We start from the raw sequence: 15,753 nt of genomic DNA, 5'->3' as shown, positions 1-15,753 counted from the left end.
GTAGCTCTTATTCTAGTCGTGTGCAAGGTCAATGGGTGTTTTCTATCAAATTCTTCAACTTTTTTTTATTGAGATCAGCTCAGTCAGTGAAAAATGAAAAAAAAAAACACCTACAAGGTAGTACTTGTTTTAACATACAGATACAATACAAAATGTCAGCCGAAGAAACAAAACCAAAGACCGAAGAAGCCGTCAAGCCACCAACCTCCCAAGTTTTCTCTATGTTTGGTGGTAAGAAGGAAAAGAAAGAAGAAGCGGAATCCAAACCAGAAGATCAAACTGAAAGTAAAGAAGAAAAGAAAGAAGACGCCAAAAAGGATGAAGATGCAGCCGATGAAGAAGAAGCAGATGTTCATTTCGAACCTTTAGTTCAATTAGAAAAAGTTGATGTCAAAACCAATGAAGAAAATGAAGATGTTACTTATAAAGTTCGTGCTAAATTATTTAGATTCCACGCCGATACTAAAGAATGGAAAGAAAGAGGTACTGGTGATGTTAAATTCTTAAAACATAAGGAATCTGGTAAAACCAGAATCTTAATGAGAAGAGATAAAACTTTAAAAATCTGTGCTAACCATTTAATCTCCCCAGACTACGAATTAAAACCAAATATCGGTTCTGATAGATCCTGGGTTTACACCGTTACTGCTGATGTTTCTGAAGGTGAAGCAGAAGCCCAAACCCTTGCCATCAGATTTGGTTCCAAAGAAAATGCCGACAAATTCAAAGAAGCCTTCGACAGTGCTAAAGAATCTAAATAGTTTTTACTTCTTTAAACAAAATTCGTAATGCCTACTCTAATAGTTTATTCCAGTGTATAGAGTATAATATCATTTTTTTACATCCGTACACCACTTTTATAGACCTGTACACCATTTAGAAAACCCCCGGACACCACCACGTGGTTTGCATATTATTGAACAATATCTGGGACTATTGAACCCTATGAGAATTGAAACCGTTGACTAAACGCCAGAAGAAGTGTAGTATTGGATTATCTAGGAAGTTTACTTGAGCAGGATGAAGTTTGGTAAGTATCTTGCCTCGAGACAACTTGAGTTGCCAGAGTATTCTGGTCATTTCATTGACTATAAAGCACTAAAGAAATTGATCAAACAATTAGCTAAACCAGCTACCGCTTCTAAACACGGAATAGATACACCCTTATCACAAGATGAGATCCAACAGACATTGAAAGAGAATAAAGCATCGTTTTTCTTTAGGGTTGAAAGAGAATTGGATAAAGTGAATTCATTTTACTTGGAAAAACAAGCTAATTTAGCAGTAAATTTAGATTTATTGGTTATGAAAAGAGATGAATTATTTTCAAAATCAAAAGAACACACTGATGGTACGAATAACACCAATAATTCAAATGCAAATTTTAAAAAATCAATTTCATATTTAAACTTGTACCAAAATTTTAAAAAAATTCATCAAGATTTGATCAGATTACAACAATTTATAGAATTAAATGAAACTGGGTTTAGTAAAGTTGTTAAAAAATGGGATAAAAGATCAAAATCCCATACTAAAGAACTATTCATATCAACAGCAGTTAGTGTTCAACCAGTTTTCCATAAAAATGAAATTAATGACTTGAGTGATTTAGTTACTCAATCTTTATTTGACCTTGAATCAATTATGGATGGCGATTATTCTGCTTTAGATAATTATAGTGGGTTCCCAAATAAACAATATTTACCCCACCCAGGATTCTCCCGTACAAATTCAACCTCAAATATTCAAAACGAACAGCATGAAAGACATGGTTCAGTTTCTTCAAACTTTCAATCAAGACACGGGTCAATTGTGCATTCTGATAATAATGAAATTGATGAATTATACTCAAGTTTCGTCAATGTGGCAACCATTAAAGATACTGATTTGTCAGTCTTGAGCAGATGGATCGATAAAGTTAGAAGTCCTTCAAAACAAAATAATGATGACGATAAATTGACTAGCGAAACTAAAATACAGTTCAGCAGTACAGAATCTTTTAAGCTTTCCAAAATCTTCCTATTATCCATATCAAATTTAAAAATATCTGATAATTTCTTGGAATCTTTCCTTAAATTAATCGATTACCAATTAGATTTTGGTTTCATTAGTGATGATTTCAATAACAATAAAAACGTAATCCATGAATGTTGCTCTATTGCTCTAGCCTCAACCCATGAAAGTAGTCAACATGTTCTTATCAATAATGGTGTCAAAGTTTTAAACTCTACCGATAGCATAGATCATTCAAGAAAATTCATTGTTGAATATATTGTGAATAAAGTCTCACCAAAAACCCTCCAAAGACTTCTAATTTGCAGAGACTTTAATGGCCGTAATTGCCTACATTATGCATCTCAAAATAATCGATTGGATTTACTCGATATCATCTTACCTTATTTCCCAAAAAATCATATAGATGATTTGGATAACGAATCAATGTCTGCCTTACTATTAGCTATAAAACATGGTAATTTTGAAATCATTAAGAAATTAGTTCAAATGGGAAGTAATTGCTCTCCTAAACTTGACGATTCTAAATTGCAATACTTACCAATAAATTACGTTTGTAAATATGGTGATTTTCAAACAGTTGAATTTCTCTTATCCTCGTGTGATCCAAATACTGCATTGGTTAATCAACAGGATGTCGAAGGTTTATTGCCTCTTCATGTTTTGGCAAGATCTGGTCACTACAAATTAATAAAACTTCTAATTCAATATGGTGCTGATGTTAATAAGCTTGACGGTTTAAACAAATGGCCTCCTTTATTCTATGCTGCACTGGAAGGTCATGTTAAAACAACTCAAGAATTAGTTAACGTTGGTGCTAAATTAGATATTATTGATGAAGATGGCTATAATGTTTTATACTACTGTGTCGTCGAAGGTCATATTGATGTTCTTAACCAATTGCTTACTTACCATAGACAGGCTTTCGGTAACAAAAACTTCCCTCCGATTTCCCCTCCTTCAATAATTGATAAATCAAGTATGCATTCTTCATCTTCTCTGGAAAATTCTACAAATAAGGATGGTGCAGCTATGTCTATATTAGACGAGGGTGATGACTCAGAAGACAGTGGTGGTATCGAAAAAGGAAACGTCGAGTCAATCCCTCATTTGGAGTTACCTCCTCCTATTTTACCCTTGAGAAGATATGGTCATAACTTTTTGGAACAAAAGGTATTGATTGAGTTAATTTTCCCAAATGATTCCGATTTCATCAATCTTTTTAATTCAACAACTGATCTAAAGCCCGGAAGAATAACTTTAACCTCTAACATATCAGATATAGTCCCTAGAAATATTTTGTTACCAGTTGCTGATGAGGCTAAGGCCAATAACAAATGTATCTTTCAAACTGATATTGATTCTCTTAATGAGTTCAGAATTGACTTTGAAGTATTCCCCAAGTTTGGTACAAGATTAATTGCTAAAACAACAGCATTAGCATTTTCACAAATTGATACTTCATCTCCTGAAATAAGCTCCATTCAATTACCTTTGTTTGATTTGAGACTTAAAAATATCGGGGAGTTGAAATTCAACTATCAAGTCATCTTTCCATTTTCTGGTAATTTGTTAGAAACGTCAAAGTTTGATACATATTGGAAATCTTCTACAAATTTTGTCAAGAATAATCAAACTTTAAAACTTAATGCTGCAGGTGGGTTATCACCTACAAATTTCTTATCACCTTCTAGCTTACAAGCCGGAAAAGGTGTTAATATTAACCAGAATATCTCGACAGGGAATGGTAATTCTACCAATATCATAAACACTGTGACATCTACATCTGAATTAAAATCAGGAGGCGGAAATTCATCTTCATTTGTAACTGCAACCTCATTATCTGGTGAATACTTGAGAATTAAGATTTGTTTATTAAATGATGGTACGCCCGTGGTATGTCCACATTGGTCAATTCCGGTAACTGAAAATATCGATTTATACTTACCTAATTTATCTCTTGAACAATTAAATTCCATGACTGATAATTTATTTGATTACAGAAAAGTGATTCATGACTTGTCCAAGATGACTAAAAATGAATTATCCTTAATCAAAAAATTGTTGAAAATTATTTACTTACCTTTAGACATATTTTTGGATATACTCAATGTGGAGATAAATTTAAATTTAGAATTAATTTTTCCTTCTCTCTATGAATTAGAAAACCTACCATTTGTTGTGAACATTCAGCTGAACTTGAATAGTTTTATTGATATGACATTGAATGACGTTTTCAATCACATAAGATCCCTGAAAATTAAATACGGTCCAAGTCTGGTGAGATCAATCATATTTTTGTCTTCCAACTCTTTAGTTTGTAAGATTGTTAATTGGAAACAACCAAACTTTCCGGTATTTTTAGTTATGAATGGTGTTGTTTATAATACTTTTACCAATGAGTTTGAATCTAGAACTACAAATGGATTGATGCTCAACGATTTGAAAGATGGTACAACTACTGACTTACCCTTATATAGTTCAAATAACTCCAAGAACAAGGTTCGTCAAGACAGACTACTTGCTAATGACCAAGAATTAACCATTAGATCTATCAAAGAAGCAGTCAACTTTACAATTAACAATAATTTGATTGGGTTAATAACATCAATTCATTTATTAAACTTGGTTCCTAAGCTAATTCCCTTAATCAGATCCAGAGGATTGATTTTGGTTGCATCTAACGACATATTCGACTTGAATGATGATGAAAGTACTATCAGTAAAGAATTAGATTGTTATACAAAGACTGAAATCAATGGATTAAGGTTTGACGATGTGTTAAGTTTCAAAGAAGATATAACTATGTAATATTAGTTTCTAAAATGAATATATATAAATATATATACAAATATAAATATTCAAACGTAAAGTTTAAAAATTTTATTAATAATTAAGCTACCTTTTTTATTAGTATCTAAACACGGAGTGAGTCGTCACCCAAAAGTTATTTTATAATAAAACAAGAAATGGAATACAGCAAGCAAATCAAAATAAAAGAACAAATGAGAAAGGAATAAATGGAAAAAGCTAGTAGAATAAGATATGAGTTACAGAATCAAGTAGTAAGTGAAGGAGATCTATGATCAATATTTGTTATGCTGAAAAAAAAAGACAAATTATGGGGAATGTTTTAACGCCTGCGTCTTGGAGGAGGTGGAGGAGGTGCAATCTTGGAATCATTATGCTGTCTAGACGGTACATTGATATGACCTTTCAAGTGTGGAGGAGGAGGAGGTGGTGGTGCCTTTTTCTTCAACGCTTTCTGAAGTAAGGAATTTGAAGAAGAGGTAGAGATATTCGAGTTAGACGATGCATTAGATCTATTTCCGGAATAGAATTCATAAACTGGGGGTAGTGGCTTTTCTTTCAAGTATTCTTTAGGTAAATCTAATAAATTGGATTTTCTAGTTTCATTTGGTTGTTTTATAGTCATCTTGGAGATTGAATCTTGCAAAAAGATGTTACCATTGTTCTCAACAATTGAATTATGGCTATCGGCAGTGTTACTTGTTGCAAGGTTATGCAGAGTTGTGTGTTGGTGATAGTCGTTTATTGTGGATGCTCTAACAGATGCAATTCTAGTGAAGGACGCAGCAAGAGAGTCAGATGAATCATTCAGATCAAGGGTCCCGGCTATATCGTGTGTATTGGACAAGCTCAGTTTGGACTCTAAGGACGCATCCGAAGAATTGTTATTATTATTATGTTTCAATGAATTGTTTGTAATTACTGGAGAGCTAGAATTTGAAGAATCAGACCCAGGAGATGATGATTTTTTCTTTCTTTTCAACCAAGAAACTGACAAGCATTTCATAGCGAGTTTGGCAACGATATTCTCTTGTTTGTCATCAGAGTTAGTTGTCGATTTATTGGAAGAGTCCCCATTGAGAATTAAATTATGAAGTAATTCTAGAATTTCCTTAGTTTTATAACCCTGTTGAAGTTCACTTAATTGAGAGAACATCAATAATGGATACATTACTTTCAAGTAAGTAATGATAAGTATTCTATTCTCGTCAGAAGAATCATCTGTATAATCAAGATCATTAAGTTCACGAATAAATATATCAATCAAGATCTTCAAGTCATTGACATATGGCAACTTTGTAGTATAGGATGTTGTAAAAACCAAGTATAGAAATTTAAGAATCAATATTTTGATAATATGAGACTCTTCTCTGTTTATATGATAGACCAATAAATTTATAAAACCCGATATGCTACTACGGGAAGCAGAATTTTTCTCATGGAGAGACACATTATCCACACCATTGATTAATCCTTCGAAAACTTTATTGCTCATACTTCTTGCGCTATAAGATTTCATTAAGTATTGTTCGTTGATGAGAAGAAGCAATTTAAATTCTTCGTAAGCAATCAACTTATCTTCATCTTCAAAATCATCACCATCAATATCATAATTGTTGAAGTTTTCATTTGAAAGCAAATCTTTAATGAGAATAGGAATGAGATTTGTTTGGTTGGTCAAGCTATGAAATTCTTGATCCGATAATAAAACAACGTTATACAAGTACTCAAATAGGATATCGGCACTAAATTTAAGGAAAACAAAGGAAGCGTGATTGACTTCGGAGTGAGTTATATGGGCAGATATCAAATTTCCAATTATAGTTACAAAATCAAGATCTATTAAAACCTCAAAGAGTGAATCAGCATCAATGGATCTAAAATTAGGATGCATGCTTTCTTCGTGGTTGAATTCATTAATATTTTGCTCATTTTTCAACTTAAGTAGAAGCAAAAGTATTATACAAAGAAATTCTTTCATACAAACACTTTCTCTCTGTAATTCTTTATTAGTACCGAATTCATCTGGGCAGTTTTGAATATCAATGAAAACTTGGAGTAAACTCAAGATCTTCCCAACACACCACCTATAGTTCTTAACAAAAAGATTCAGATCAAGCAATTTCAAAGCGTAAATTGAGAGATGATGGTAATTGCTTGGTGTCTCTCCATCTGGGAAGTATAAATTATCAATGATGATCTTAAAATATGTGCATAGGTTTTGGTTGCACTCACCGGTATCACTATTGATTAATATAGGATGCAATTGTTCATTAAGCTCCGATTTACTAAGCTTGACTACCGGGAAAGAAGTGATTGGCACCGACCCATCGGCATGGTTGTCCAGATAATTAACCAGAGACCTTTCAAACATTGGCTCAACCATATCCAAAGCAGCCAATTTCTATGATGAAAAGCTGCTTTTTTTTACCAGAAAAAGAATGGAATAGAGGAACCCAAGCTTACCTTTCAATACTTCGTAATTGAACCTTGAATAAACCGATATAGTAAGAAAAGAAAAAAGAACGGAAATGTTATGATCACTAGTTAAGTTTTTCGAGCGCAAGCCAATCCCGCATAGAACATCACCTTAGTACAATAGAAACGATTACATAATTATCATCATTAGATTAGATTACTATTAAAGACTATAGACGAACAACATTAGACACCAACAGTCTTGAGATAGACATCGGTACCCCAACCGTAATAGCTTTGTACCGATAACAGACCTTTTATACTAGGACCATCGTCAGAATGTTCATGCAAGGTGTCGTTAAAGATTTCAACGTAGTTTTTCAGTAAAGGAAGGCCATAACCCATACCCGCTACAGTGTTGCCTCCTAATCCGGGTGGAACATTTAGAGTCTTGTAGGCTTCACCTTCGTTTGACTCATATGTTGTGAAGGAATAGTCAAATATATGATTTAAAGTATTTTGTGGTATACCTTTGCCTTTATCACGTATTCTTACTTCTAGATAGGAAGGATTGGAAGAGGTAGAGATGGTGATTTGAACTGGATCAGCAATTTTGTTTTCTGCATGGGAACGAAATGCGTTTTTAAATAGTTCCATAAAGATATAATCAAGATGATATTCAATGTAAGGGAAGAAGACATCTCCAGTTTTCTCATCTAGTTGTAAAGGAGGATCGCGTCTACTCCAATAGCTGGTTGGGTATAGATTATGATCTATCTTTATAGGAATGGCTGTATCATACTTCATCAAACAGATATCATTTACTAATTCGGCATTTTTCCTAACAATATCCAGAATATTAAGATTTTTGATTACCCCATTGAAATCACCACCTTTTTCATATCCAGCAGGACTATTTAAAGCCTTTGACAATTCAATATGCTGGTGCACAATAAGACGCATACTGATACGTTCTTTTAAATGCACATCTAAAAATTGTTTAATCTGTTCAAGAGATATCAAGTGGATCACCTCACCAAATCCTTTGGATAAGCCGGGTAAAGTATCCGCATGAATGTTGATAAATGCATTAAGCGTGCTTTCTTGAAATTCTTCATTATCTTTGACCGTGAGTGGAGGATTCAATGAAGCATTAAGCAATGCTGACATTGATTTTAGATACATGTTGTATGATTCAGATATCAGGGGATTTAACATCACTAGATAAGGCAAATTCCTGAACTCCTTAAGTCTCCTTGCATTATACGCAAGCAAGGCTTCCACCGTATCTCTTGCATTTTGCAAGATGAAGGGTTCTGATAATTTTCGAGATTGGTCATACAACGCTTTGATTGAAAATTTGGGGAGAGGTTTGGATGCATAATAGTATATAAGCCTTTCTAACGACGACCGGATCTTATATTCCTTAAGAAACGCTTTCTGCTGCTCCGAAGATGATACCTTTGATGAGGTTTCTTGTGAGTTGAATCTTTTGGAACTGTTGGAAAAACATTGGACTTGTCTTACCAGCTTGCTCTGATAGCTTTTCATGCCTATAGCAAACTGCTTGTGCAACAGATGACTTACTCTAATCATGGTACCAGTTCAAACTGTGATAAATATTCCAATTCTAAGGATACTAGAGCTAAGAAGGATAGACATCTAATGAGTCAAGTGCAAAATCTCAGTTACAGAGGAAAAAACGGACAATAAAATGGTGCAACTGAAAAAAAAAAACGCTACTTCACGGGCCCAAATCACTAGTATAATAGAAAGCCCACTTACGAGTCCATTGAAGACTTAACGACACAATTGAAGATGAGTAGCTTGGAGGCATGTGCTTTATGTGTTGGGAATCCGTTGGATAGCCCCAAATCAACGTCGTGGATACAGTGTGATGTATGCAAGAAATGGTATCATGCCATTTGCACCAAACTCACCCAACCCGAGATAAAGAATCTAAACACATACCATTGTCAAGTGTGTTCTGCCAAACATGGCGAATCGTCATTCCGAAGGAAACTGAAGAGGGCTAGAGTTCAAATCGATTATGTTGCTCTTAATGAAGGTGAAACATTTGCAATTGATAAGGCAAATCATCATCATGTATACAATTTCCTAAACTTCGAGCCTGATGCAACCAGCGAAGAAAAGACCCCATATATAGAAGTGCTAGAGTCTGAAAAATTGAATAAAGAATACGTGCTCAGGACCGAGTTACCGAAGCCGGTCCTTATACCACAAGTTGACTTGGAAAAATCAGGAATGAAATTGCCAGCTCGCCGTGAAGAAATCAGCGTTCAGTACATAGAAGATAAGGTAGGCGGTGACACTCCAGTTGAAGTGATGGATGTTCTCACCCAGCAGGGGGTTCTGCCCGGTTGGAACATGAGTAAGTGGAAAGAATATTTCTATACCGATGCAGAAAGTAGAGATCGAATTCGAAATGTGATCTCGTTGGAAGTATCCCAGGTTGACGATATAGGAAAAGCATTTTCCCGACCCAATGTTGTGAAAGACTTGGACTTGGTGGATAAAGTCTGGTCATACGGAGAAAAGAACCAACCCCGTCCTCAAGTGACAAAGTACTGTTTAATGTCAGTCAAATCATCTTACACTGATTTCCATCTAGATTTCTCAGGCACTTGTGTTTACTATACGGTATGCAAGGGCAAGAAGACTTTTCTATTGTACCCTCCAACCGACCTCAACTTGTATTTATACACGGCATGGTGTCAAGAACCCCATCAAAACTTTACGTGGTTTGGAGATTACACCAAAAGTTATAAGGGAAGACAAAGCAAACCAGCCGGTGGTTTCAAGGCAACATTAAAGGAAGGAGATTTGTTCATCATCCCAAGTGGCTGGATCCACGCAGTGTATACGCCGGAAGACTCAGTAGTCATAGGAGGTAATTTTTTGCTGCTAAATAGTCTTGAGATGCATCTTAAAATCAATGACATTGAGAAAAAGACCAGAGTACCAAGTAAGTTCAGGTTCCCCATGTTCAACAAGGTGTTATGGCTCACAAGCTGGTACTATTTCAACAATCAAGATGCCTTCATCGAAGATATAGAGTCTACACCGATCAAACAGGAAAACGATATTCCAGAAATACATCACCCCAAAGCTTACAATATCTTAAACAAACTCATTGATCAACTTAGCGACCATCTTGAACGCAGCAAAACAAACGCAGCTGCAAAACGCTCCGTTCCTACCAACCTAATAGGTAAGAACGTCCCCGAGTATTTAAGTAAACTCACTGAATGGTGCAAACTGTTGTCTTGAGACCAAAAATACACTAACAAAACAAAAAAAAAAAAAAGAGGGAAAAAAAAATAAATATAACGGTCGCAACCAAGGAAAGTCGGTTCGAACAAATGGCCGATGAAGCAATCGGCATTCACATGTTAAGGGGATTACATATATCAAGGCTGAAGTTTTCCAGGGTAATTATAAATACTGATTAGCTCCCAAACTTTCTGTTTCTTAAAGATAGGCTAGTAAATCACAATGCTGTCTAATCGAAATTCTGCGCGGTCCTTGGAAGAAACAATTTCAGGGTCCTCTATTGTGCAACCTCAAAGTTATGACCCAGCAAACGAGAATGAATCAACTCCGAAGAGTTCTGCTCATAATGAGGAAATAGACACCAGTGGTGGTGACGGTCCCTTCAATGTTTATAAAGAATCGGACGCAACGTCTGATATCAGTCAGGAAAAAGTTAATAAAAGAAAGCCAATATGGCGTAAATACCTAGAAACATTTAGACCTGGTTGGTTTTTAGATCATTTGGACATGAACTCTTTTCGAACTGCATTTTCAACGTGGATTCTGGTATGGATAACTGTTATATTCTGTGTAATTCCCAAAATTAGTCATTGGTTGGGTGGTGGGGCGTATTTATTTCAAATCATGCTATTTATTATTGCTCCAGGTGGCCAACTGATAAGTCTTAACTTGATGGTAACATTTCTTGCGGGTTTCTTTTTAATTTGGGGATGGCTATTTTCAGTTGTTGCTATGGCTATTCAAGCTAAGATACGAGGTTGGCCAACTGCTGAAGCTTTACTTGCAGAGTTGATCCAAGAAGGAATCTGTACTAGGGAAGGAGGTGAACTGTGTTTAGTCGATCAGTTTTTCACAGGTAGATATTTGGAGACCAGGACCACCGTCGTTTGGATTGTTGCGTTAATCATTGGAATGACTACTTTTGGCTTGTTTGAGAAAATTCATCCTATAATGCGTATGGGTTTTGTTAGTGCAGTTATTATGTTTGTAATTCAATGTTCTTACAACGTCATGGTTCCTATATTTGCTCCTACTCTTATTGGTTTTAATATATTAAAGCCTATGGGGCTATCTTACTGCATGAGAATTTTAACTGCTTTGTTTATTTTCCCATTTACTTCAAGTTATAAATATTTCAGTGCTTCCGGAAATATTCTTAAGGCCCTTGGAAATGTCAATAAATGTAATTCAAGATTTGTTTTTTCACTCAAACCCTCTGCGGATAACTTTCGTAACTTTCTGCAATTTTCAAAAGATATCACCCTGCTTAGAGTAAAGGTTCCAGCTTTAGATTTGTTTGCTTTAACAGCACGGTATGAAATTGCTTATAGTCGTTTCGATCCAGGTAATCTCGCTGAATATCGTTCTCATTTGAAAAATCTCATTAGTATAACTGCCGGCTTTGAATATTTCTACCAATTATTAGCTGAAAGAAAAGATACGGCTTCAAATATTTTTGCTGGGCTACAACGGAGAGCTAGTGTTGCAAGCACTTTTCAAGATTCAGCACACGGGAAACTTTTATCAACCTTGAGAGAATCATATTATGAAGTGGGACAATTCGAAAATGAAAAACGCATAACTGAACTTAGGAACAGGTTTGAAGGTCAAGATCCAACTGAAAGAGTATCTTTAGCAGATCTAGATTACATATCAGAACACATTAAAGAAGCTTTCAAGCCAATATTAATCTGCACGACTGAAGCATTCGACACAGTGGTGGATTGGATTTTTGCTGCAAACAATTATAGATTAGGCAGTTATTTCATCCCCTCTATTCGTCGCAAATGTGAAGCTTCTCAAAAGCTTAATCATGATAAAATCGTTGCAATAAGAAAGAGAATGATCGATGAATTAAAAGATCTTGAATTGGCCGAAAGAAGTCGAACAGACATGATGAGAGAAGCTAATAAAAACGAAGAGACTGTCTTGACTTTTATCAGTCAATCTTCGTTATTATTTTTCATTGTTCAAGAGCAATGCAAAGAGCTAATAAAAGTTATTGATTTATTTCTCGATTTAGATGAATCAAGACCGAAACCCATGATAATCACTTATTTTACACATTCAAACTATAGTACTAAGTCCACTTTCCAATCAAGTCTCTCCACAGAGGATCCTACTACGCTGTCTAAACAGTTTTTGGAAGAGCAAGTAAAGGCAAGGGATCCAGATGCTTTACAACCTTCCAACATATTCATGAAAGTTGGTAGTTTTTGCATCCATTTTTACAACCATTACATTTTAAATGAACATTTATGGTTTTGGATTAGAGTAGGTGGTTTGGTTACTATCTGTTCTATCCCGTATTATTGTCGTACAACTGCAGGTTGGTATTTCAGTAATAGATTGATTTGGCTTCCAATTACATGCGCTGTTTCAACTTCAGAGTATTCAGCCGAAACTATATACATGTTTGTTTGTAAGATTGTCTATTCGTTTTTGGGTTCTCTTGTTGGATTGGTAGCATGGTATATATCTACCGGGAAGGAAAGAGGTTATCTACCAGTAACTGCTGTAGTGTACTTTTTCCTTGCATACTACAGACATCATGCTCTGCATGTTAGTGCTATGCCATCAGTAATGATTGCTATAACTCCGGTCTTAACCTTAGGTACAAGTTGGGTCGATACATATAACCAGTTGGCCAACATAGGACACGGTCTTCGTCCGGCTGTAACTAGATTCATCAGTGTTGTGATTGGTTTAGTGGCAGCTTTCTTGGCCACTGTATTCCCCAAAGTTAATAGTAGTAAAGCTGCTGTTAGAAAATCCTTAGCAAACGCCCTTGAAGCAACTGGTAACTTGCACTGTAATGTCACCAAATTGGCAATGCAAAGAATCAAGAGTCCAGGTCTTCATGTTCTTAATAGACATGACATTCTTGTTGAAAGGTTTAGACATATATTGTTGACATTAGCAAAAGTGAAGGCTCTTATGAAACCAATTCAATATGAGGTTCCACTATATGGTCTATGGCCACAAGATAAATATACCAAACTACATTCATTAATAAACGACGTGGTTCAATTATATTTCATGATGTTTACTATTGTCGATCAAGTTAAAGATCCCAATGATTGGATGGATCATATCATTCACCGAGCAGGTTGGTGTGATATAGATTTAACCGCTGACATTTTTTCATTAGTACATATGACATCACAATCCCTAAGATCCAAAAGTCCTTTGCCGAAAGTTTTGTCTTCTAATTTATCTATAAAACACCTCGATATCTTGAGAACCCAATGGGGAATCAATAAGGTTTCTTTAAGTGAAAGGTTTTACACAGATGGTAGAAGAAGCTATGAAACTAGTTCCCAAAATTTTTTGGATAGATTAGACTTCGACAGGCTATTCAGCCCAGATGGCCGTTTGAATGTTGTAACGTTATTATTATCTCATTTGATTTATAAAAGACTTGATCAAATTTCGTTTGCTGTCAAAAATCTCGTGGGAGAAAAGTATGATGTCGATAATGATCTTGTATTAGACTTTAAAAACGACTAGTACATTTCTTGGACTTATCTTCTTTTGGCTACCAGAGAAGTTGCAAAATTTAGTATAGAAAGCTTTCTTCGTATCAATAATTAAGTATATTTTATGTTTATATAATAGCTAAAATACATTGAGTATTCGCAAAGTACTCATTTTTGTTAAATATATTATTTCGTTAAAGTTATGTTTCATGTTTACAAGTCTAATGGTTGGTTTTTTTCTCTAGCGGCTTCACCATATTTCTTAATTCTGATAGATTGAACAGCAATGAAACCAGAGGTATCTTCTGGAGAGAAACCAGTCAATTCATCCATAGAAGATTCAGTTTCATCATATAATTTTTCAGTGTCAGAAGATCTACCCAAGACAATGAAGTTACCTTTGTAAACTCTGGCTCTGACAACACCATTAACAGTTTTTTGAGATGGTGGAATCATAGCTCTGACATATTCACATTCAGGGGTGAAGTACATACCATTGTATAACTGTTTGGCATAACTTGGAGTAACAAATTGATCTCTGATGGCTCTAACTTCACGATCTAAGGTTAAACCTTCTAAATCAATGTGAGCATATCTCAAGATGGTTAAACCTGGGGTTTCGTAACAACCTCTAGATTTAATACCGATGAATCTGTTTTCAACAATATCGATTCTACCAACCCCGTGTCTTCTAGCTAAAGCATTGGCTTCAAGGAATAAGTCAACAGGATCGGTAATAGTTTTACCACCAGCCAAGACTAATTTAACTGGTAAACCTTGTTCGAAAACGACTGAGAAATCTTCTGGGGTGTTAGGAGCGTCAGTTGGATCAACAGTTAATTTCCACATATCTTTTGGAGGAGTGGTATCTGGATTTTCTAAAATACCAGCTTCGAAAGAAATATGAGCCAAGTTTTCATCAGTAGACCATGGTTTGGCCTTGGTTTGAGCAACTGGAATATCTTTAGAAGAAGCATATTCCAATAAATCATTTCTACCAGCAAATCTGTTGAAAAATTCTGGGTCTCTCCATGGAGCAATGACAACAACATCTGGTTTTAAAGCGTAAAACGATAATTCAAATCTAACTTGATCATTACCTTTACCAGTACAACCATGAGAAACAGCAAAACAACCATTTTCTTCAGCAACCTTGATTTGAGCTTGGGCAATCACTGGTCTAGCCAATGAGGTACCTAATAAGTAAACATTTTCATAAACAGCATTAGCTTGGATGGCTGGGAAACAAACTTTTTCAACAAACTCTTTTCTAACATCAACAACAACAAACTTGGTAGCACCAATGGCCAATGCCTTTTTTTCAGCAGCTTCAAAATCTTCTTCTTGACCAATGTTAGCTAAGAAAGCGATAACTTCATAACCTTGTTCCAATAACCAAGCTAAGATAACAGAAGTATCTAAACCACCAGAGTAGGCCAAACAAACTTTACCTTTAGACATTATTTATGATATTATATTAATGTAAGAAATATATAATTAGAATATTAATGAAAGAAGAAAAACCTAAATGAAAAATTTTTCAAGGAGAAATTAGGTCCTTTTATAATTTGTGTGCCCGGAATCATATAGCAGCATTTTTACTGATTGTCCACCGCGCCAAACTTCAAATATCCTAATTGAGAATGAGTCATTGCAGTTACCCGGATTCTCTTCGCTATCAAAAAGTAACTCTGCATAAACTGAAAAATTTACCAATACAGATTCAGAGCTGCTTTGG

The 15,753-nt window shown here is 35.1% G+C and overlaps 7 protein-coding genes across 7 annotated transcripts; 4 read left to right on the top strand and 3 right to left on the bottom strand.

The window, feature by feature from the left end:
* Positions 1-152: 152 nt before the first annotated feature.
* YRB1 (Ran GTPase-binding protein) lies at positions 153-761 on the top strand (the record flags this gene model as incomplete). The annotated part of the gene is made up of 1 exon (XM_020218463.1): positions 153-761. One exon carries the CDS (start codon positions 153-155, stop codon positions 759-761), a length of 609 nt encoding a protein of 202 aa, XP_020077498.1.
* A 214-nt stretch (positions 762-975) lies between these two features.
* Positions 976-4,824, top strand: PHO81 (Pho81p; the record flags this gene model as incomplete). The annotated part of the gene is made up of 1 exon (XM_020222694.1): positions 976-4,824. Exon 1 carries the CDS (start codon positions 1,021-1,023, stop codon positions 4,822-4,824), a length of 3,804 nt encoding a protein of 1,267 aa, XP_020077497.1. The 5' UTR covers positions 976-1,020.
* A 91-nt stretch (positions 4,825-4,915) lies between these two features.
* On the bottom strand, positions 4,916-7,314 carry HYPBUDRAFT_165194 (uncharacterized protein). The gene has a single exon (XM_020222693.1). It carries the CDS (start codon positions 7,208-7,210, stop codon positions 5,147-5,149), a length of 2,064 nt encoding a protein of 687 aa, XP_020077496.1. The 5' UTR covers positions 7,211-7,314; the 3' UTR covers positions 4,916-5,146.
* Positions 7,315-7,443: 129 nt separating this feature from the next.
* HYPBUDRAFT_151904 (alpha-ketoacid dehydrogenase kinase family protein) lies at positions 7,444-9,093 on the bottom strand. Its single transcript, XM_020220745.1, has one exon. It carries the CDS (start codon positions 8,836-8,838, stop codon positions 7,489-7,491), a length of 1,350 nt encoding a protein of 449 aa, XP_020077495.1. The 5' UTR covers positions 8,839-9,093; the 3' UTR covers positions 7,444-7,488.
* Positions 8,950-10,646, top strand: HYPBUDRAFT_188316 ([Histone H3]-lysine-36 demethylase). The gene has a single exon (XM_020222926.1). It carries the CDS (start codon positions 9,061-9,063, stop codon positions 10,531-10,533), a length of 1,473 nt encoding a protein of 490 aa, XP_020077494.1. The 5' UTR covers positions 8,950-9,060; the 3' UTR covers positions 10,534-10,646.
* Positions 10,647-10,758: 112 nt separating this feature from the next.
* Positions 10,759-14,046, top strand: HYPBUDRAFT_4534 (aromatic acid exporter family protein; the record flags this gene model as incomplete). The annotated part of the gene is made up of 1 exon (XM_020223435.1): positions 10,759-14,046. One exon carries the CDS (start codon positions 10,759-10,761, stop codon positions 14,044-14,046), a length of 3,288 nt encoding a protein of 1,095 aa, XP_020077493.1.
* Positions 14,047-14,124: 78 nt separating this feature from the next.
* Positions 14,125-15,539, bottom strand: ARG1 (argininosuccinate synthase). The gene has a single exon (XM_020222925.1). The coding sequence runs from the start codon at positions 15,474-15,476 to the stop codon at positions 14,229-14,231; it is 1,248 nt and encodes a 415-aa protein (XP_020077492.1). The 5' UTR covers positions 15,477-15,539; the 3' UTR covers positions 14,125-14,228.
* Positions 15,540-15,753: the final 214 nt, after the last annotated feature.

The sequence above is a fragment of the Hyphopichia burtonii genome, assembly GCF_001661395.1.
Source record: "Hyphopichia burtonii NRRL Y-1933 unplaced genomic scaffold HYPBUscaffold_2, whole genome shotgun sequence".
Classification (NCBI taxonomy): Eukaryota; Fungi; Ascomycota; class Pichiomycetes; order Serinales; family Debaryomycetaceae; genus Hyphopichia; species Hyphopichia burtonii.
The sequence above is the reverse complement of the archived record's forward strand: the minus strand, read 5'-3'. Positions and strand labels throughout refer to the sequence as shown.